The sequence below is a fragment of the Stenella coeruleoalba genome (assembly GCF_951394435.1).
Source record: "Stenella coeruleoalba genome assembly, chromosome: 2".
Lineage (NCBI taxonomy): Eukaryota > Metazoa > Chordata > Mammalia > Artiodactyla > Delphinidae > Stenella > Stenella coeruleoalba.
This window is the reverse complement of record NC_137147.1, coordinates 52,552,999-52,576,712: the sequence shown is the minus strand read 5'-3', so window position 1 is coordinate 52,576,712 and position 23,714 is coordinate 52,552,999. Positions and strand designations below refer to the sequence as shown.

At 32.2% G+C, this 23,714-nt stretch overlaps 1 protein-coding gene across 3 annotated transcripts in view; it reads right to left on the bottom strand.

Annotated features, from left to right (window-relative positions):
* MDGA2 (MAM domain containing glycosylphosphatidylinositol anchor 2) overlaps positions 1–23,714 on the bottom strand; it is a 310,614-nt gene that overhangs the window by 26,073 nt on the left and 260,827 nt on the right. For all 3 annotated transcript variants that reach the window (XM_079911897.1, XM_079911896.1, XM_079911898.1), the window contains 4 exons: positions 19,423–19,600; positions 15,625–15,645; positions 12,280–12,435; positions 11,650–11,808 (listed from right to left, as the gene is read on the bottom strand). In XM_079911897.1, the coding sequence (XP_079768023.1) occupies positions 11,650–11,808; positions 12,280–12,435; positions 15,625–15,645; positions 19,423–19,600 (514 nt within the window). The remainder of the gene's footprint in view (positions 1–11,649; positions 11,809–12,279; positions 12,436–15,624; positions 15,646–19,422; positions 19,601–23,714) is intronic.

Below are 23,714 nucleotides of genomic sequence, written 5' to 3'. Positions count from 1 at the left end.
AGAAAACCATAATTCACAAAGAGTGATGTTCCAAAATATTCATTGGAACTCTATTTACAATAGCCAGGAGATGGAAGCAACCTAAGTGTCCATCATCGGATGAATGGATAAAGAAGATATGGCATATATTTACAATGGAGTATTACTCAGCCATAAAAAGAAACGAAATTGAGTTATTTGTAGCGAGGTGGATGGACCTAGAGTCTGTCATACAGAGTGAAGTAAGTCAGAAAGAGAAAGACAAATACCATATGCTAACACATATATATGGAATCTAAGAAAAAAAAAAAGTCATGAACCTAGGGGTAAGACGGGAATAAAGACAGAGATCTACTAGAGAATCGACTTGAGGATATGGGGAGGGGGAAGGGTAAGTGATAAAGTGAGAGAGTGGCATGGACATATATACACTACCAAACGTAAAATAGATAGCTAGTGGGAAGTAGCCGCATAGCACAGGGAGATCAGCTCGGTGCTTTGTGACCACATAGAGGGGTGGGACAGGGAGGGTGGGAGGGAGGGAGACAGAAGAGGGAAGAGATATGGGAACATATGTATATGTATAACTGATTCACTTTGTTATAAAGCAGAAACTAACACACCATTGTAAAGCAATTATACTCCAATAAAGATGTAAAAAATATAAATAAATAAATAATTAAATAATTAAATTGCATTAAACATTAAATAAAGTGATAGTACTTTTTTGAACCTGTTGTCATTGGATGAACAAAGCATTATGTAGCATATACCTTTCAGAAATTATTTGAAGAAATAGCCTGTGTGCGAATTAATTAGGAAAGGACTGCTTGCCTATTCCATGGCCTACCTCTAGTATAGCTTCCTGCTGTATCAGTGGTAACTGATTGAGTTGAGCTGTAATAATTTCTACTGATTTCTATTTAAACTGTATTGCTTTTTCAGAAAGGAAATTAACAGTTATCTTTTAATTTTTATTTTACTTTATTTTTTGTATTTCTTAAATATATCCCCTTAGCTTCTTAACCTAGTAGAAGTCCTTCAATAGCTTGCATGTAAAAAAATGAAGCCTGCTCCCTCTAAGCTACCAATGCAGTTCAAGTTGTTCCATACATTAAAAAATTATCAATGGATACTTAAGTAAATGTGAGGTGCTAATGTAAACAGATGGCAGTGAATGAATTACCATTTTATATGGAAGTCTTATTTCTCTGGGGTAGCATGGCCTGTTATTTTGATTAAAGTGACAGGAATCAATCCTGTCATCAAATCAGCACATGGAAATTTCTTTTAAATGTTAATAAAATGATTATACACTTTTTAGACTTATTCATTTTAATTTGGCTAACAAAGCAGTGTTTACTATATGTCTTTCAGAATTTACTTAAAGTAATAAATGCATACTTTTGAAATAAAACACATATTAATATATATGACTTACCATTACTATATCAATAATGATAGATTACTGTATCTATATTGAATGTATTTTATCTCAGAGAATATGCTTTGCTGTGATCATGTTTACTTTTTCTTAAATAACATTTTCTTTTTACATATATAATTTCAAAGTTGAATTATTACTATTTATATTTATTGAACGTGTACTATGTGAAAAATATTTTTCTTAGGTCTAAAGAGGCCAGGTCTAAATTATCCCAGATTTTGAATTGGTTTTTGAACAGATTATATAGCTAGATTTTACTTAAAAAGGCAAGTATTACTTTTTTTATAACAAAAAGACACTAGAAATATAACTGAAATAAGTTCTTTCAAATATATTATAATTTAATTGTCTTATTCTTATGTACATAATATTAATTATATTCCATTTTCCAGATCAATGAATACAAATTATTGATTCACTGGTCTATTTTAGAGCTGATGACAAAAATGCTATTAACAGACAAATGATTTTGGAACATTTTTTAAAGCATGTTTACAGCTTTTAAGGTATAAAAGAGAATTCAGTACCAAAATTTACTTAAACTTATGTCCAGGTCGTCTTGGTCAACATAATTAGAACTTGCAAAACAGAATAAAGCTATTCAAGAGAAGTTAGATTCAGCAAAGCTGATTCAGCGCATTATTATAGTATTACAGTAAGAAAATTCCAAAGTGAATATGATAGATTGTGTTAATACCCTTTAAAAGTAACTTTAAATCCTCAGAGGCAGTGTATTTATGCTTTGGTAAGCACCAGATATCAATAGGTATGAATTTAATCATCCCCAAGGATTTTCAAATGTTATGTAGTGCCATGACACAAGTTTGAAGTTGGTAAGCAAAACTTAACTATCTTTTTCTTCTGGGTTTCCTAATTCTTATCTTTTGGTCACCAGTCTTTAAGAGTTAGGTGCCAGAATTAGAGATAACTTTGTTCATCTCATGCTTAGGGATTACAGTCAGAAAGGCTAAATGAACTAAATGCCGTATTATCTCATGAGCAGTGACCTAAGGTTTGGGGTTATTCATGGTGTTATTCAATAACACACTTCTTATTTTAATATTATTTCATACAAATTGCAGTATAAAATATAAGTTGCTTAAATATTATTTTTAATTACTGTTACCAAGTTCTCTTCTTTCTTTAAGTCCTTAGCATAAACTTACTTTTAATTATTTTACTATAAATATGTGTTTTATATGTTTTAGATAAATAATTTAAATATATGTCCTAAAACGTGTATACTTCTTTTTTTAATAGATACTTGAAATTACCAAGTTCATATAAATTAATCTGTAATTTGCTTTACTCCAAAGCCTGGGGAATCACTTGAATATAAATCACATTTTTATTCTAATCATTAATACAGGCTCATTAATTTGAGTTTCAAGATGTGCCAAAATCACCTAGCTCCAGGGAAGAGCTGTCTATTGATAGGTAATTGGTAACATCATTTGTATTATACACACAGACAAAATGGGAAATTATAAAATCATTATTTTCTGCTTGAATAGAAACAGCTGCAGCATTCATTGTTATTATTTTTTAAAATATATAATTGCAATGATATCTTAAATAAAAAGTGTCAGTTCACTTTCTCCAGTCATTACCATGCCTTCTTGTATCCAGTTGAATCTCTACATTAGTGTCCAATAAATTTACTAAAACATAGCTTTCATCAGGCTTTCTGATATATGCAGAGACCTTATATAGATCTTGTCATTATTTGTTTCTAAAGCCAAGCAGGACCCTGTGGGGCCCTCCCAGGTACAAATCCTTTCCAAGCCCTCCATTTCTTGCTTATAGGAACAAGGCTTCAGTTTCCTAGACCTTTCAGGACTACCAAAGGGCAAATTCAAACAGTTGCTAACCAGAAAAGTGAAGGAATGCAGAAACAAAGGAGGAACAGTCAAGAAACAATAGTGCAGTGATGGGGCAGGGTCCTGGTTCCTCCTGAAGAAGTATACATAACAACATCTTCGAATTCTTCTGCATGAACTAAGGCCCCCACCTAGGTGGAGGATGGTAACATATGGCTGAGCACAAGATTCCTGGAGCACTGCCCTGTTACCTCAGCACCAACCAATCAGAAGAAAGTCTCATACCCTGCATTGCTCACCCCAAGGTTTGCTTATAAAAACGCTTCCCCAAAAACCATCAGGGAGTTTGGGCTTTGTAGCTTGACCTGTGTGTTCTCCTTGCTTGGCTTTTGCAATAAACCTTTCCCTGATACAAACTCTGACACTTGGGTTTGTTTGGCCTCACTGTGCATAGGACACACTAACTTGCATTCATCAACACTTAGCTCTTTTAGAGGATGGTTTACATTTCTTTTCTTCCTTAGAAACTTTATTTTAACTCTGCTGTTCTAGGTGTTCTCTCCTTGTTCACCCATGGCATGGGCCTATCATGCATTTTTGGTGTATATTACTTTTTGGCTTTTATTCAGTAATTTATTACCCTAAATAAATTATAAACTATTTGATGGATAAGGACCTTTTATCTTAATTCTCTTTTATCCTTTATAGTTCCCTAAACACCACTAGGCACATAGCATGTGCAATTCATCCTATTGAACAGAAATGAGTGAATCTAAGACCTAAGGGTAAAAGTACTCATCATAATAAACCTACACTTCCAATGAAGTTAGTTTAAAAAGGCTGGTACACTGGATGAGAAACAAAAGCATTTAACTTATTTGCTTATCATTAATTTGATTGATGAAATAATACTGTTTATTAATTACACTGAAAATGAGATGTATATTTGAAACACAAGACTTTCTCAGTCACATTATTAATTTTGTTTAAACATCCTAGCTTCTACTATACCTTGTCTGAGGCAATGTAGGGGATCAGAATTTGCCACCCTAAAATATATCTCTTTGGCATATTAATTGTTTTAAGCTTGTTATTTTCTGAGAAACAGCAGAAGTGGGAAAGACTCTGAAAACCAAGTAGGAGTTGCCCCTTTGTAAGAAACATGTACATTTATAAGGGAACTCTCCATTTGTAAGTGTGTCTCCCTCTTATACCTGGACACATGTATACATGAGGACAACCAGGTCTCTAGAAACTCTTATCAATAGAGAAGGCAATGACTCAAATCTGCATCACAATCACCCAGTTACTGCACTTTTCCTGGTAACCTCCCATAGCTGACTCTCCCTACCCTCAACATCCTCTTTTATCTTTAGCTGACGAGGGTAGTCAAGGTGAGGACTTTGGCCATTTTGACGAGTTACTCAGTTTTTCTGGGTCTCTCCCATGTATACACATTACTAAACTTTGTTTGATTTTCTCCTGTTAATTTATCTCATGTCAATTTAATTCTTAGACCACCCAGAACCCAGAAAAGTAGAGGAAAACTTCTTCCTCAACAGGACCATCATCAATGAATAATTAAATAGGAAGAAAATAAATTTAGGGACAATTGGTGGTTCATAACCAGAGACTTAAAAGGTAAATGTACTACATATTACATATGGTCTTATTAGAGAGTCTGTGACAAGGATCTGTAATAATATTTTGATTATACGTGGTAATAAATCATGGTTGAAGTCTATCTACCACCCCCTTAAAAAATACATCTTAATTTAACAAAGCAGTTTACTGAATGAATGTCTTCTTTCTATTGCATTGTTTTCACACTGATGACATTGGCATTATCAGTATTAACTACAAACAAGACTTCACTGAAAGCATTATATAACTCTTAACAGAAAGAGTGGCTTAATATCAATTATTAACTAACAGCCCACTGTAGGTAGCTATTCTCTAATATTTAAATGTAGAATACTAAATAACTTTATCTATTCTCTCAGCCACCAGGGAATTGTCTTTTACAAGGACCTTAATTCTGAGAAATTATCAAGATGTAAGTATCTCAAAATTACATATTTATTTTGCTGAGATTCTTCTACAGTCAATGTAATTAAGACTCTAAAATAATGGCACCTTAATATTTTTTTTTTCAAGCTCAAATCGACTCTCACACGGTATTTAACGCCAAGGGGAAAAATATGTGAGTAGATTTTCTGTTTTACAAATATATCTGAGATATAAGCAAAAATGTTGATTTAAAAAAATACTAATCAGAAGAAATATGATCTTTGACTAAAATAAGAATAAAAATCAGACTCCTAAAATCATGCAAAAGATTGTCACCTTTGCTTTCTCTACACCTTGTATAAAAACATTTAAGTCCCCTTTTAAAAATCTTTGAATGTCAGCACTGAGAAAGCTTTAATCCAGCTCTTGCTAAAGGATAACCTGAGATATCTTATTAAGAGAAACTTAATTGAGGTTAATTTCAGATTCATTAAATTTTATTTCTACATTTTGTTAGATCATCATAAGGTAACATGGATCATAATATTTCAGCTGAAAACCCAAATTTTATTCTTTAATGTTATTATGGTCTTTCAGTATATACAATTTTTATTTGTACATGTTTCATGTTTTTTCTAAAAATACTACATGAAGATATTGCTAAGAGTATAGCAATATCTATATAGTATAGCAATATCTATATTGCTTATAGATACTGAGTACTTTTACAAAATACTAAGTACTTTCATAAAGATAAATTTCCCTTTAATTAATTAAGAAATATGTGACACTTTTGTTTTCCTCTACACTTTAGCTGCCAGATAACTTAAATTCAAATTCAAGTTAAGTCAGTGATTAACTTCTATTTTTTTTCCAACCTATCCTATAAGGTCTTGGTGAAACTACCTTCTGGTTTCAATCTAAACTCATACTTTCATTTCCCTCATGTTGTCATTCTTCTAGCACACTCAGAAACTAAAGTATCTATTTTTGGATGATTTTTTAAAAATCTATTGAGCATTTGTTTTTTCAGAGGATCAAATATAAATAAATCATGCTATTGCTCTCAAGGAGCTTACAGTCTAACAGGGGTCAGGGTGACAAACATTATGATAAAGATGTGCACCAGGTGTTAGGAGAACAGAAGGAGCAGGGAGGATGGGGAGGAATTTGAGCAGATGTCTTTGAGTTGGATTTTGAAGGAAGAATATGAGTAACCTAGATGATTAAAGAGGTGAAAAAGTACTACTTCTACCATATGTTTTAAAAAATATTCATTTACTTAACAAATATTTATGGATGGTCAAATAAACATTTACATTTGCAGGGTACCATGTGATGAGAAGAATCATTGTTTCTACTCTTCCAAAGTATACAGTTCAAGTAGGACAAAAAACAGAGTCTGTAAAGAAGCCCCAGATACAACATAGATTGATTTGGAGAACTTCAGGTATAACTGGAATAAACCATGGAGCTGCCCCAAGGAGATGCCGGAAAAGCATGTATCCTTGAGGTCCTTACGTTACTAGTTTTAGAGAATGATCTTTATCCCCAGAAACTAGGGGCCAAAGAGACAGCAAGGAAGGCGGTTAGCAGACTAATTCAGTACAATACACAAGAAGGGATGGAGAGTCGAACTGAGCATTATATCCTAAAATACATTTCAAAACGCTGAGGATTGATGTCCTGATCGCCAACCTCTCCAGCTCTCTCTATATCCCTGATCAGTACCGATTTCCTTTTACCACTTTCCTAAAATGGTTTACTCTTTGAAAATGAAACCTTTGCATTTATTTTAAACAGAAAATAGAAACTGTTAAGAAGACAAATTTCACATCTGTTTGCTGTTCTTGCATCTAAGAATGAATCAAAAGCCACATTCTTAATTGTTTTCATCCCATCTCAGTAGAAGAGACATTAGTATCCTCTTCAAGGCTAATCCCCCACCAGACCTCTAAATTCTCATCTCTTCAAGAAACTTGCTTCCCTCTGATTTGTGTATCTCTAAACTTACCCTTTCTTTTATCTCTTTTTTCTCTTATTTAAGTCCTTTTACAATCCCACATATCTCTACTTCATCACTTCTTCCTTACCCTCAAGATTCATGACAACAGATGTCATTAATGAACTCCTTTTCCTTGCTTCCCATTTGTTCCACAGTGAAATTAGCTTTCTAGAGGCACAACTGTATTTGAACCATTGTTATCAAGTTCAATGAATGTATTCATAAGTGTCTTTTGTATTTTTATATTTAATTTCCTGGTATGTTATGATGCTTATATTTCAAATTCGCATTTCTAGAAATAAATGAAGTACCTATTTTACTGACTTTTAATAAGCTCTTGTCATATCCAGTGACCTCATATGAGGTTCAATTTCTTTGTAAGAAAATTAGAAATTTAGCTGATTAATCAATCAAAATGCCTCCTAGTGATCATAGGATTGCTGAAATAGTCTTATATTATTGTCAATAGCCAGATCATGTACATTGTATTATATCATGTACATATAAATCAACAGTTAAAGGGTGACACATTAGAGCTTTCATTTATTTTTTATTAAGTCAATTTTGATGGAAACTTAACAAGAAATTGTACCACTGTGGCAGATAACCTCTAAGATGCTACCCAATGATTTCAACCTCCTAGGATTAACACTCTTGTGTCACTTCCTCCCCCTGAATGTGAGTTGGAACAATCAATCAGTTATAATAAATAGAATAAGTTATGGGATATCACTCCAGTCATCAAGTTATTAAAAATTCTTGGGCATGTATTTGCTCTCTCTTCATAGATCGCTTGCTCTGGAGGAGGCCTGCTGCCATGAGACAGTCCTATAGAGACATCACATGGCAAAAAACTGAGAAAAGCCTCTGGCCAACAGTCAGCAAGAAATCAGTATCCTTAGTCCAACACCTGTGAGGGAGTGAGACCTGCCAAAAACCTGGTGAGTGCGCTTAGAAGGGTATTGTCCCCAAATGTGGTCTTCAAATTAGACAGCAGTCCTACCTGATAGCTTTTCTGCAACCTCATGAGAGACCTAGAACTACAGACACTCAGATAAGCCATACCCATACTCGTGACCCACAGAAAATATGAGATCATAAATGATTTAAAGTACAAAATGTTTTTAGTTTTAAAGTACAAAATGTGGGAGAAATTTATCATGCAGCAATAGATAAGTAATATAACATATCTGACTTTATTTCAAAGAGGAACCTCTTATCTAAATAATGAATAACTGATCACCCTTTTTTGTATTATTAAAAAAATTGTGACTCTTCTCAGTGATATATTGTCCGTTAGTCCCAGTTAAAAGAGCAATGATTATTTATGGTTGACCAGGAAGTAATAACTGCAAGTAGGCTATTAGAAATCCAGGACAAATCATTTTTGAATCTGGATTTCCAAAAGAAGGAATAAAACTAAGACTGAAATTTGTAAAAACCAGTGACTATAAATGCACACCAGTTTAACAGATGAATGAGTGTCTTAGAATAATATTTGCAAAGAGGAAGGGTTTTAGATACAGGCAGCAACTCTCTAATGAGGTAGTTCACCTAGCCATCACTAATTAGTCATGTCTGGAACAGATATTTTTGCCTAGATTTTAGTAAGCAGCATGACTGTGCCCTGCTGAGAGGAGACCCAAGTGACAGACCTAATACCTGCAACCTTCAACCATCTGAGGAAGCAGAGAAATGGCACAGGTATCAAAGTGGTAAATATTTGAGAACATGGAAGAAATGGAGAACTGCCTTCTCTTTGAAATAAGCAGAACAAAACTAGCAGAACAAGTAGGCATTCACTGACAATAAAGAGCATAAGAATAACAACTGTGAAGTTAAAAGTATATTGAAATTATCTTGGGATTCAGCATAAATATGCAGAAAGTTTGAGAGGGAGCTCTAAGGTAGGGAGCCTCAAAAATAAGGTAAATACATAGTTTACTCATTAAAGTAATTCAATATATTGATCTTGGAATTATTTATTTAAAAACCATTTTAAATATGCCTGTTCCAAGGTAAATCAGGAGAAAAAAAAGTCCATGAAATATATTCGAAATAGAGAGTAAGTAAAATCATACCTCATCAACTAAAGGGAAGAATTAGAGTTGAGCTAATTCTGTTTGTAATGAGAGTAATCTCATAATAAGTAAGATGGTTTGGCAATTGTGTGGAGATTTATTTCCTTCATAGTTTAGGCCGTAGTGAACCCATGACTATTCTCACAGATTTCTAATTGCTTTTCCAGTCCATATTCTGTTTCTCAATAATTTTACCCACAGTTATAAGATTTATTTTTCCAAATCATATATCTCACTATGCTTGTTGTCTGCACAAAATCCGTAATAATTCCGCCCTGACTACTAAATAGCTAAGCTTTCACAACATTGCAAAGGTCTCCCTGCAGAGTGGCGAAGCAGGCAAACTACGTGTCCAGCTTCCCAGGTTAGTATTTTGGCTTCACTACTTATCAGTTATGATATGATGGGCATGGTAATTAAAATTCTCTATATTTTAGTTTCCTTATCTATAAAAAACAGGATAACAATTTTAATGAGTGCAAATATTTATTGTGAACATTAAGAGAAATAATCCATCACGTGTTAGGAATCGTGGCCTGGTCCATTATGATTACTTCATAAATATTAGCTATTACTTTATTATTGATAATATTGCTGCTCTTTGAAATTCAAAGTAACCTAAGATTATGCGTGTCTACCATCTGATAGAAGACTTTATATATGTTACCTCATTTAACTTGAACCACATATTTCTGAATTAGGAATTATTATTCCTATTTTACAGATGAGGAGAGCAAGATCTAGACATTTTAAGTGACTTCTGTAAATGCTTACAGTGACTGACTGCTACAACCAAATTCGCACCCAGGTTTCCTAACTTCATGTTGAGGGCATTTTTTGCTGCATAAGAGTTTTCCTTTCTGGGCTTGTCACCTACTGCTCCACTGTGAAGAATATGGAGTAATAATGTTGGCTATGAATTTGAACACCAGCATAACCAGTTACTTGTAATTCATACAAACTCACTGAGGTTCAGTTTTCTCGACTGTGAAAGATGGATAATGATGCTCATTTTTATAAATTTATTAAAAGGATTACTTCACTTAAATAAGTATAGTAGCTGGTATATATCATGTGCACAATTTTGTTACTTTATATGAAAATATTTACGCTTTTATTTTGTTAAATTTATCTTAAGACCATATTATCCTCATATCTTGCATTTTACTTCCTCATTACCAGTGCTTTAATCTTCCCTATGCTTATCTCTGTCTATTGAAAATGTACACTTCTTTCATAGAGAAACGTTTCCCTTTGTCCCAAAGCATTGCCTTATCCTCCAAATAGACAGAGATCCACAATCCCTTGCCAATCTCTGTGGAGCTAGATATGCTTCACCATTCAGAATTTTGTTTTACTTTAGAAAGTTAAAAGAGGGTATGTCTTGTATATTATGTAACATCCCCAGGAAAGAACTGAAACAGAATCCCATAATTAAACATAGTAATATTTTTGCTGTAAATAGTACATATGTTCACACTCATTTGGATAAATAAAGACTATACATATGTTCATATTAGTTCAGGCCAGATATTCTAACACATGTAGATCAGGTTAGCATGTGTTGGCAGATAATCACGTTTAAAACAATTTTGTGTTCAGTTGTTTTGATTTTAGAATTGCACATAAAGAATTGTAGATCTGCGTGAATTCCTTCCACCCACTGCCCTTACCAGGTTTGTTAGGTTCCTTCTCGAGGTTATGTGGTATTCTGTCTAGTATGATTGCGTATTTACTCATCTTAGCCTTTGTTATTCTTAAGGTCTCTAAGGGCAGGAAGTGTGTCTTCATATTTGTATGTTTTTCAGGATCAAGGATGTTCTTAAATCCTACTAGGTGTGTTAGGCATACTTTATAAACAAGAAACTATCACCAATATTCCAAATGTGTAGATAGTGCTAAAAGCACTTGTCTTCCGAGTATGGCAATGCTTCTTTTCACTGTCATTAATATACACTGAGGCATTATTCAAGCAAATTTCTTTGGAAAGAAACAGAGTAAATTATACTGGTATTAATTTCCAAGAAGATCTCATAAAGAACTTAACCTATTGATGGTCTGCCTGAATTAAGATTCTAGAGGAGGTAGATAATGCACCCAAATTTCAAATTTTAATATAAATTTGGGAAATTAGGACATGATGGGGGAACATTCTTAGCATCTTATTTTGCAATTTGCTGGTAAGCCGTTTAAAAGTCAATGATGATACTCTTTGACTAAAATTGATTTCATGCTAGGTGTTTGTGACCTTTTTCTTCTGAGTTACGATTTACTTTTGAATAAACATAGTAATTCTTTCCATCTCACCTATATGTTGTCCATACATGTGATAAAAGAAGCTGAGACAATATGCAGTGTTCGTGGGTCCATAAGGGTTTTTGGGAGCTATGCTGAAAACAGGGCTGAGAAGTCTAGCCTTTTCTCCTTCCAATCTGGGTCTAGATGTCTCAATGTACATATAAAAACCTTAAAAAAGACAAAATAAAATGTTTAAGCAAATTATTATTAGGCAACATGAAATTTAAAATCACTGAGAAGTTTTAGAGTTTTCATACAAAGTAAAGATTGATAGGAGAGTCTGCATCTCATTTATAAAATGTATATATACAAACATAATATAAAGAATAAATAATCTATATAAAGATAAAATTGTTTAAAATGTATAAAAACTTGAGACAAAATTGGAATTTTAGACTTGAATTATCAAAAAAAAATTCCTAAACTCTATATATGTCAGTGAGTTCTGAGTGAAAATTAATGATTACAGACTTTGGAAATATCTGAATTATTTGTATGGTACATAAAAATTTCATGTTTTATTCCAAAATCTTCAAATCTATTGCTAAACATTATCTTGCATTTCATATTAACAGCATTTCTAAAAAGTCCAAGGCTGGAGTATGATTGTTATGAACACAACATTTCATACCCTCATACCTTCTTTGGAGCCACTACGATCAGCGTTAGGTCCAGTGTTTGGAGTATATTTTGTATTTCTTGTTGCAGTACTTTGCTTTGTCCAGTCAAAATTGTCTGTATCATCTTGGGTAAACAAACAAATGTTACCATCTTCAAATCCACAGTGAAATTCTCCTGTTGACAAATTTTAATTAAAATAGTTAAGATAAATTAAATGAATACAAATATTGCAATATTCTTATAGGAAAAAATTAAAACATTATACAGCAATAATAATGCAAGATTGCAATAATGGCACCATAGCCAAAATAATGCACGAGATGATGACTAAACTTAAAACTATTTCAATTTTAATGAAAATGAAAAATAATCTTGATATGTAAAGCAGTCTCTTATTTAATAATTTAAACCCAAACCATTTTCCTCTGAAATATCCAGATAATTGAAATTAAAGAATACAATGCATGCTTGTATTACGGCTGAAGAATTTCCCCAACTTTCATTGTTCAAGTATAGGTACAATCCAAACAAAACTGTCAATTAGAAAAAGATCTTTATTAATTTACCCAACAGCACTTTAAAGCTGTATACCTTGAGGTTACAATTTTTCACTCCATGTCTCGAGATGCTTTCACGTATACCCATTTGCACAAATGGAAGTTTACTTAGGGGAAGATAATGGCAAATTATTTTTAAAAGTAGTTATCTTTCATGCTTTATTTGAATGTAGATTTGCCAGGTGCTTGAAATTCACTAGAAATAAAGTAATGAAGAGAACTTTATGAAGACCCTGTGGAAAGACTGGGATTTCTTGGATGCCAGCCACATGCTGAGTTAAGGCCCAACAAGTTCACTGAGAGCTTTCCTTAAGTGTCCCTAAAATGAGGGTGGTAGTAATATTTCTAGGTATCAAAAGGTTTTCTTACTGGGATGGACCCTGCTTGAAACAGGGGGGTAAATAATGGAGTTTATAATCTCCACCAGATACAAAATTAAAATTATCCTTAACTGAAAAAAAAACCCCACGTAGTTTATATTATTTCATTCAAACTTATAAGAACTCTATGAAAATACAGAAATGCTAACTCATGAGGTTCATGTAGGAGAAAGCTTTGGCTAATTCCAGCTAGTAAATAATGAAGTCAAAACTGAGTACAGATTCCCTGCAATTCATAAAGATATAAACATCTAAATAATAAAAACTCCCATTTTTTTCCCCCTGCAATGGGTTACATTTATCAGATATTCCTGGGAGTGGAGCCCTTGAAGTTGGGATCATGCCTTTGAATTAATCTGTGTGTTTCTACACACTAACAATGAACTATCAGAAAGGGGAATTAAGAAAACGATCTCATTTTCAGTAGCATCAAAAAGAATGAAATACTTAGGAATAAACTTAGCTAAAGAGATGAGAGACTTGTACATTGAAAACTATGAAACATTGATGAAAGAAATTAAAGAAGACAAAAATAAATGGAAAGATGTCTCGTGTTCTTGGATTGGAAGAATTAATATTGTTAAAATTTCTATACTACCCAAAGTGATCTATATATTCAATGCAATCCCTATGACAATGCCAGTGGCGTGTTTTTATTTTTAATAGAAATACAAAATATTCCTAAAATTCTTATTGAACCACAAAAGACCCCAAATTGCCAACACAATTAGGAGGAGAAGAACAATGCTGGAAACATCACACTTACTGATTTAAAAATATATTGTAAAGCTACAGTAATCAAAAGAGTATAGTAGTTTTATACTATTGGTGGCAATGTAAATTGGTACAGCTGTTATGGAAAACAGTATGAAGGTTCCTAAAAAAACCTAAATACAGAACTACCATATTATCCAGCAATACCTCTTAAGAATATATAACCAAAGGAAATGAAATGAGTACCTCAAAGAGATATGTACATTTACATGTTCACTGCAGTATTATTTGCAATATATGAGAAATAGAAACAACCTAAGTGTCCATTAATGGACTGTATTTACTTTTAATCTTCTCATGACAACTGTTTTTAAACATTTCTACTGGAAGTGCGGTCAGAGTACTTACCTTCAAAAGAATTATAATCAATATAGTAACTAATTAGCAATAGTACCCTGGGTAGAAGCCAGGGAGAACCTGATTTATGCCATTAATTCATCTTGAAACTGTCATGTATTTGTTCTTTTAGCAAATGATCATTGAACACCTGCTAAATATGAGATGCTGTGATAGACACAAAGATAGTGAGATGTAGAGAGAAATTAGAAACAGATTTAGTTCTTAAGTATCTTACAGTCTACTGGAGGATATGAGAAAATCAAAAATAGCTTCCACATAGATGAAGATAAATTGTTATGGAAAATCAAAACGAGGGAATAATTAATGGAGGAAGAAGTATTTGTGCTAAACATTATAAGAAAAATGAACCTCAAAGAGCTGGTAATAATATCCACATTAAAGGGTCATTGTGATGACTAAATGAACTTTTATGCACTGAAACAAGATGTGAACAATAAAGATCTATAAAAATATTCAGTATTAGTATTTTGATATGCAAAAGTGGAGTAAAAGAGGATCTTTGGTAAGAAATACAGCAAGAACAGGGGTTACAGAATTTGGTCTTTGTTATATAATCAGTTAAAGGCCATTGCAGAAAAGAGAATACAGTAAAATGAGAAAAAAGATTTGGACATTTTCTTCACTAAGTATAGGAAATTGAGAATGTTGAATGGATATGTGTAAGAGTATAAAGGTGGCTATTCTCTTTTGTTAGACAAGAACAATATATTGCTAGACACAAAATAGAAGACAAAAAATCAATTCTTAATTTTAAAATGAAATATTATCAAGAGGATGGTGCTCAGATTATCTTCTTCTTCATAGAAGATTGGGATATACAATAATGATCCATGAAAATTCTTGCTTAAACCATTCAAATACTAACTTTCTAAGTAAATATAATATTTCATGAGTGGAATGTAGAAATCAAAGAATGAAAATTAAAGAAACAAATAATAGCAATACAAATAATATGCAATGCCACAAAAGAAACAACAGTTTATTATTTGTAGTTTACACAAATAACATTTGTTAACTGTGTAAACTACAGTTACACAAATAACAAATGTTAAGCATGTTGGGGAAATGGCTCCATATTTAGGAAAAGTCAATTATCAACATTAAATTATTTGTCTTTACACCCATATCTTTTGAAATTTAAAATTTACAATTATGTCAGTTTTACTGTTTCCAAGCCATTCTATTTTAAACCAAATATGAACAGTTGCTAAATAAACTTTGTATGTTTATGCATTTTCTATTTTTCTTAATTGTCAAATACAGTGCCATTTTTAAAGTGAAAATATACTTACTCAAATGAGGATTAACAGGAGCTACAAGAAAAGCAAAAAATAATGTTAGCATGGCTTGAATGTCTTTTATAAATCAAAGTCTAATCAGTGTCTCATAGTGCCTAACCAAAACTTAATGATCTTGCCCACTGTGGCCATGGAGAATTATATCTGCAATCCATTTTGTTCTAGAGGATTGAATAGAATCTACTTTGTAGCTCAGCAGTAACAGCCTCAAAGTACCTAAAAGATCAATGCTAAATAGCTATGGGATTTGTTCATTTTCCAAGGAATGGAGTTGCTGATCTTTTATATCTTAACCAGTGCTAAACAAAACTGAGAAATCAAAACTAAGGCTGACAACCTATAATCTAGATGTTTAACAATGAATGCAATTATCCAACAGAGATTACACTTTAGTTTTTTCTTGCTGTTATCTACTTCTGGTGAAACTAAAGCAATCCTCATATCATGTCATTATGTGTGTCCCAAAACAAATAGCTACTATGATGCTGCTTTAATTACATTTACACACACACACACACACACACACACACACACACACACATGCACACAACACACACAGTCTTCAAATGCTAAGCAATGCATTTGTATTTTTGTGTACCAGAATAAATACTTATCTCAAAAAACTAATTGTGTTTGCAATATAAGTGCCAATTGACTTCTACCTGAAGAGGAATGAATACTTTAAATATTACGGAAACAGCAACAAAAATATGTCTAACCTAAGAGACAAAATGGTAGCTGTATATATCGATTAGGCATTTAACACTCTGAGAGAAAATTCCATTCTGGATAAAAGAGAGCATTATTGCAGTCTCCCAAGATTACAATAGACAGTTAATCTAACCTCCAGAAGGTTGTCTACTTTGTTGTTAATCCCTAGTATTTGCCATTAACCACTTTTGTTAAACTTGGACATACTAGTAAAGTATGATAGTCAAAAATACACACACATGCATGAAATAAGTTCATATATAATTGTTAAATTTAGTACACTGAGATCAATTTTAACAAAGTGATTAGTTTCTCAATAAATTACTTTTTACTATTTCTACATTGAGAAGACAGACTATTCCCATTCTTTTAGTTGTTCTAATTGTTCATTCCCCATTGTAAATTATGAAATGAATAACACAGAGAAGGGACTATACATTTATTAGTTCCAAGGGGAGAAAAAAATTCCCTTTCTTGCAAAGTATCGGTATATTTTAATTTGAAAATTAATTGTTAAAATTATTTCATAATTAGAATAATATGAAGTTACAATTTTTATATATTGTCTTTGAAAGAAGTAAGCATCTTTAAATTATAATTTAGTTCTAAGAAATGTCACAGCTACATGTAACCTGTGACCAGACTGAATTTTGAGACTTCTCCTACAATATTTTAGTCACCAAATTCACTATAAATATCGCAATTAACCTTGTGAAAATTTGCCATTCTAAATTTGAAATATTGCAGTGAGTCTATTTTTCTTTTTTCAAACTAGCATGTCAAATTTGTTATAGACGCCTATATACATTATATGCTTATATACACTAAAGTATACTTTACCCAAGTCCATAGTATATAGAAGTTATTTTTAATTAAAATGTTTAAGATTTTAATAAGCATGCCTAAGATATAAAGATAATTAAAGAAAGTTGGAACTAAACATAATATCTATTTTCCAGATTTATTTTTCATTTCATTTGTTACCTCAGAGTTTTCAATAAGAACTACTGAGTTTATGAAGATTTTTTTCTATATCTCTGTAAGACAAGTTCTAATAATTTCTAAACTTAGCAAATAAGTAAAGATTTCTGTCATGGAGGAGTGAGCCCCAGTTTTAGTCAGAGTTAGTCATTTCATAGTTGTTTAACTCTACAGGACGAACTTTCTGGGTCTTAATATCTTCATCTTTTAAAGGAATGGATAGTAATGCATGGTTTCCAATGCCCCTCCATATTACATAGTTTACAGTTTTACAACTTAGGGGCAGGGAGCATAAATACTAGTTAGGAGGAGATAATTCATATTTTATAAAAACGTATGACACTAAGAATTTAGAAAAATATACTGGGATGTTATCTAGTTGTCTGCTCGATGGAATCATGAAGGTGATTACAGAATAACAATTGCTCTTCTGCAATAATAGTTATATCACTAACAAGAAAATACATTTTTAAAAGAATCATATTCAAGAAAATATACACAGTGATTCTAATGCTTTTACATTCCTTGATCTTGTATGAATATTCCACTATACATTATATATTTCAACTTTTTAATGAAAATTGAATATATAATGCCCAATGTGTACTCTGACTGATGAGAGTGAAGAAAAGTGACTTCACAACTCTAATGAGTTTTTAATAATTTCACTTTATTTTTTTACTTCTGACAGTATTCACTGTACCCTCTTAAGTAGGAAAAAATACTTAATGCTAAACAGAATGGAGAACCCAGCTGCAAAAAACCTTAACAATCAATAATAAAAAGAATAATATTACACTGAAGTAATGAAACACATATGAAATATTTTGCCAGTGACTTATTCAACCTTGAGAAATACATTGATGATTTTAGAGCTAGTCTTTGAATATTATAAATTTCAACCGAAAAGATGTACATAAATTTCAACTGATAAAATATTAATCTGTCAGGTATATGTTAAAAATAATATCATATCTAATCACCATGATTTCTATTTGAACTATTAGAAAGTTTTTGACCAACTTTGTTTCACAGGTTTATACTATTTTCTACTTTTAAGTAGGACATTTAAATAGTAAAGAAACATTAAATGCATATTGTTTATAAATGCAAACTATCACTAACATATACACATTAACATTAGTGATCTAAAAGAAAAAAATGACCAAAAAAAAATCAACTAAGCTGTCATTCAATAGGTGAATGGATAAACGAACTGTGGTACATCTACACAATGGGATATTATTCAACAATAGAAAGAAATGAGCTACCTAGCCACAAAAAGATATGGAAAAACTTTAAATGTGTATTGCTAAGTACAATAAACCAGTTTCTAAAGGTTATATGTTGTATGATTCCAAATACCCAGCGTTCTGGAAAAGGCAAAACTATAGATATAAGATCTGTGGTTGTCAGGGTTGGAGGAGGGATGGAAGGATAAATAGGTGGAGCACAGAGGAATTTTAGAGCAGTGAAAATATTCTGTATGATACTGTAATGGTGGATAAATAACATTACACAGTTGTTAAAATTCATATAAATGTACAACACAAATAATGACCCCAAATGTAAACTACTGACTTTAATAATGTATCAATATTTGTTAATCAGTTGTAAGAAATGTGCCACATTAATGTAGGATGTTAATAATACGGGAAACTGTGACGGGGGATAAGGCATATATGGGAACACCCTGCACTTCCTCCTCAATTTTCTGTAAACTTAAAACTGCTCTAAAAAATGAAAAAAACTTAAAATTCAATCACATTTCCTAATTTCTTAATGATATTAATTTTAAAATCATCAAGAATTTGAAAAAAAAGTATACATACTGCTTCACAACTATGCGATAGAAAATAAAAAGACATTGTGACATTAACAGCTAGGTTCAATGTTAATTAAACATTTTTCTATATCTCTATTTATAACCAAATATTACAATTTATGATGATTAAGTATTGTGGGATTTTTTTTTACTTGGCTAATGACCCAGAAAGTCAATATGTTAAGTTTTATTTTGTGGCTAAATTTGGTAGATAGTTACAACCTTCTAGAGAGTTTAGTATGCAAATAAATACTTTTAAATGAAAAGCTACTTACCACTATATTTGATGACACGAATTGTTGAATCTCCTTCTCCAAATTTGGTGAGAGGAGTCAGTCGGACTTCATAAGCCTCTGGTTTAATTAGCTCAGTCAAGTTATATGTAATTAATTCTCCCTTTTGAATATTCCCATTTATTTTAATCTCCTGTTCCCACCATCGCTGCTGTCCAGCCTGAAATTAAAAGAATTATATAATAATGTTCCTGGTATTTTTAACTGTGTGCTGGTCATGTGGCTAAAAATACTACTGCTGGGGATTCTTTGGGGCCTAGGACGAAGTTATATTCCGTTAGAGATGTACCTTTGTTTCTGATATGCTCCTAGGGGCATCAATAGTATGGTTCACTTTTACTTTGAATATGAAGCCCTTTGGTGTCACAGATTAAAGTGGAGATGATCCCTTGCTTTGGGCAGGCCTTGGGTTTTCAATCCTGTCTGCCTCACCACTGCCAAACTATAAGAAAGTTCAAGTTTGTCTGGGTTGGTTAATAGCTGAGGACAAAAGCAATTTGGGTGGGAAATCCCATTTATTACTTTGATTTTCCATTGTCCCTTAGATTTTTACCTAAGGGATGTGTGTGTGTGTGTGTGTGTGTGTGTGTGTGCGCGCGCGCGCGTGCCTGCACTATATATATATATATATATACATACATACATACACACACTATATATGTTAATGTGTATATATATATATATATATATATATACATAGTCATATATTTATATATTTGCTTGTTTTCTGAGGGTGGGTTAATCCTAATTATATAGCTTAGCCTGCCATATTTCTGGAAATGAAAATCTCAAGTATGTGCTATTAGCACAGCATTAGACAAATGACAAATAAAATAATGAAATGGAACAGAAAGCCCATATATAGATTTGTGGGGTTGTTCACATAGAAGACATGAAAATATAAACCACTCAATTGGTTATGTATATTAAAAAAACATAAATGTAATCCCTATCACATATCTTATAACGAAAAGAAAAAAAAAGAAAAGGCAGTCTCAGGAGGATCAAATACTTAAATTTAAAAGGCAAAAGTTAAATCATTTAGAAAAAACACACAGAAGAATGTCGTTATGACCTCAGGTAAGGTGTTACTTTCTTAGGATAGAAAAGCACAATTAGTAAAGGAAAAGATTGATAAATTAGCCAATCTTAAATTTGAAATTAATAATAAATTTAAAATTTTAGCATAAAAATTTCTTCTCATCAGTGCTCCTCATTAAACAGGTAAAATAAAGGCAGAGGCTTGAAAAAAGATATTTAGAACAAATACAGTTAATCAGAATATATTAAAAACTCCTATAACTAAATAAGAAAAAGAATTCAATAGCAAAATGAGCCTAATAGGAACAGGTATTTTGTAAATGAGCAAGCCCAAAAAACTAATTAGAGAAAAGTCTCAGCCTCACGGTGAATCAAGGAAGTGAAAATTAAAGCCACAATATTATTTCCTAGATAAAAGCTTATAAAGATAACAACATTAAGGTTTGTTGCAAATATAAAACAATGAGAATCTTTATACCTGTCAAGAACCTGGAGCAGCAGAGGGTGGATGGGTAAGATTTTAGTCTACTTACAAGCTAACAAGTTAGCCTGCAACAGTATCATGGGCACAAGCAGAAGAATCCAGACTACTGAGTCAGAGAAAAGGATTCATGACACAGCAGACAGTACAAGCTTTACTTTCAAACTGGTTCCCTTTGCTTCCCAATTCCCACAGGGTGATGCAGAAGTGTCCAATTGGATTTTGCACATGCCTTCTGTTTGTATCACATCTGTAGGACCCTGAGCTTAAGAGACCTTAGTGTTTTATAACTGACAGTACCCAAGCCTGTCTAACCATTGCCCAAGAAGGAGACATTATATTTATTATACTAGATATTAAATGGGCTTTACCTCTGTTCCAGGGGGAGGTCTCTATATTCTAAGGATGTTTGCTATGCAAATAACCTTGAAAAGATAGGCTGGAGTAAAAAAGACAGTGCCTCTGCACATATGTTATGCAAAAAAGCAAGAGACCTACAGAAAACTGTCTTCTAAAAATATAGTCTTTATGAGTATGTAAATTGGTGTAAGTATAGAGAGCATTTGGCAATAAAAACAATATTACGATGAGAACAGATAAACTCGTGTACACAGGAAACAGGAATATTCATGGCATAGAAAACACAGAAAATGATCTAAACATGAGTAAGAGATAGAATTATCAAATTGTATACTCTTCATAAAATATAATTTAAAATATAGCATAAAAAATGAACCTAAGCCAAAATACATCACCATGGATGGATTTCACAAAATATTGAGCGAAAATTAATTTTAAAGCAGACATATTATAAAATTTAAGTTCAAAATATGCATTTTGATAAGGGATGCATAGATATGTATTAAAGTATAAAGAAATGCAGAAAATAGTAAATGCTATGTTTAACATACTGGTCACATGGATTAGAAGAGCGTCAAGAGGAGAAGATGCAATTGTGAGGAGATAACAAAGGACTTAACTGGTGATTTTTAGTTTTTAGATTGGTAGCAGGTATATAAAAATACTTATATTATTTTTGGCTATGCCTAAAATATTTCTCTTTGTTTTTCAAAGAGAGAATTGAAGAATAAGAGACAGGCAACCATGAGTTTTCTTAAAACTCTTTCTCCCTTGAATGTTAAGATTGCACTCTTGTATTGATTGCTTCCTCCATCTACATCTGTGGCAACTCATCTGCTTGCTGGGCTGCTTTTCCTTTTCCTGAGTTCTAAGTGTTGATAGTCTCTGGAGTTTTATATTTGGTGTTTTTAATACACTGTGTTAGTGGTTCTCACTTTTAGGCAAGAATGAAAGTCACAGGACAATCTTGTTAAAACCCAAAATTCCAAGTCTTAACCACCAGTATTTCTTCTTCAATGAAGTCTACAGATATAATTTTTCAGTGAGCTTAGAAATACATTTTTTTTTTTTTTAAAAAACCACCTCCTCCTTTACAGGGTAATTTGGAAGCAGGTGACCCAGGGTCTGTATTTGTTGAGGCACAGCTCAACCTTGCTAGTTCCACAGCATTAATACTAGTGGTTTCTTCTATACCTCTACACTGATTACTCCTGCTACATCTATTAGTCCTTACTATGTGCCAGTCAGGCACCATGTTAACTGTATTATATCTACTATATTTAATCTACCACAACCCTTAGTAGGTAGGAACTAATACTAGCCCTATTATAGAAACTGAGGAAACTGAGGAAGAAGCAAGTTACTGTATCTCTCCTAAGGTTGTCTAGAGAGTAGCAGCTGCAAAATTTGGTTACACCCAAAATGACTCTATCTGGCATCATTTCCTCCTTTGCTTCCCCAGAATTAATTGCTCCCTTGTTTTAACCAGTGTCTTTATATATTTAGTTATAATACACTTAAAAGTACTTTTTTGGCACATAGATTATAAATCAGGAACAATTTCTTATTAATTTTTTTACCTATAGTGTCTGATCATTAACTAGGTAAAGATGTGACAAGATTAAATTCCAGCACACAGTGTATATTTAACTGACCCAATGAGTGCAGCAGAAAAATCTAACTTAGTGATAACTGCATACAGTCACTGAATTTACAAACACTAGTGAAAATGGACCTAAAACCTAAATTGACAGAAAGTACTTTACTCATGCATAGCTGATACCAGACACTACAAAGTTTCTATCCGTTTTGGAGACTAAAAATTCTATAAAATAATATAATACAAATGTCAACTCTTTCAATGTCTTTAGATTTTTAAATTATTATATATGAACTAAAGGCAAAGTACTGTTATTTCAGAAGACAAAAGTAGTTTAAACCCACAGGAATATATACATAATAATTTGACATTATACTATTATCTAAAGACATACAAGTTTAATCAAGGTATACTTTTCTGGATGTTAAATATAAGTTTAATACCACTCAATATTTATAGTACATCCCAAGGAGAGACTGGTATTCTGTTGTTATAATGAGATGCTTTACTCAAGTAATTTTAGTTGGCATGTACATTGATGTTGTTACTTATTACAAATTCTGGAGTAGATAACTTCATATGTGTATTAAAAAAGCAATAACTTTGATTCTAAATATTAAATTTAAAGCTATAATGAAAGTATATACTTCAGTAGTTGAGGAATAAGCAATTAAACACTTCATATTATATCTCAGTGAGCTGTGCAAATGTAAAAATGGAAAACTAAATGCAATGTTTGCAAATACACAAAAGAAAATACAATATTAGTCCACTGTTTGGAGGTAATACCAC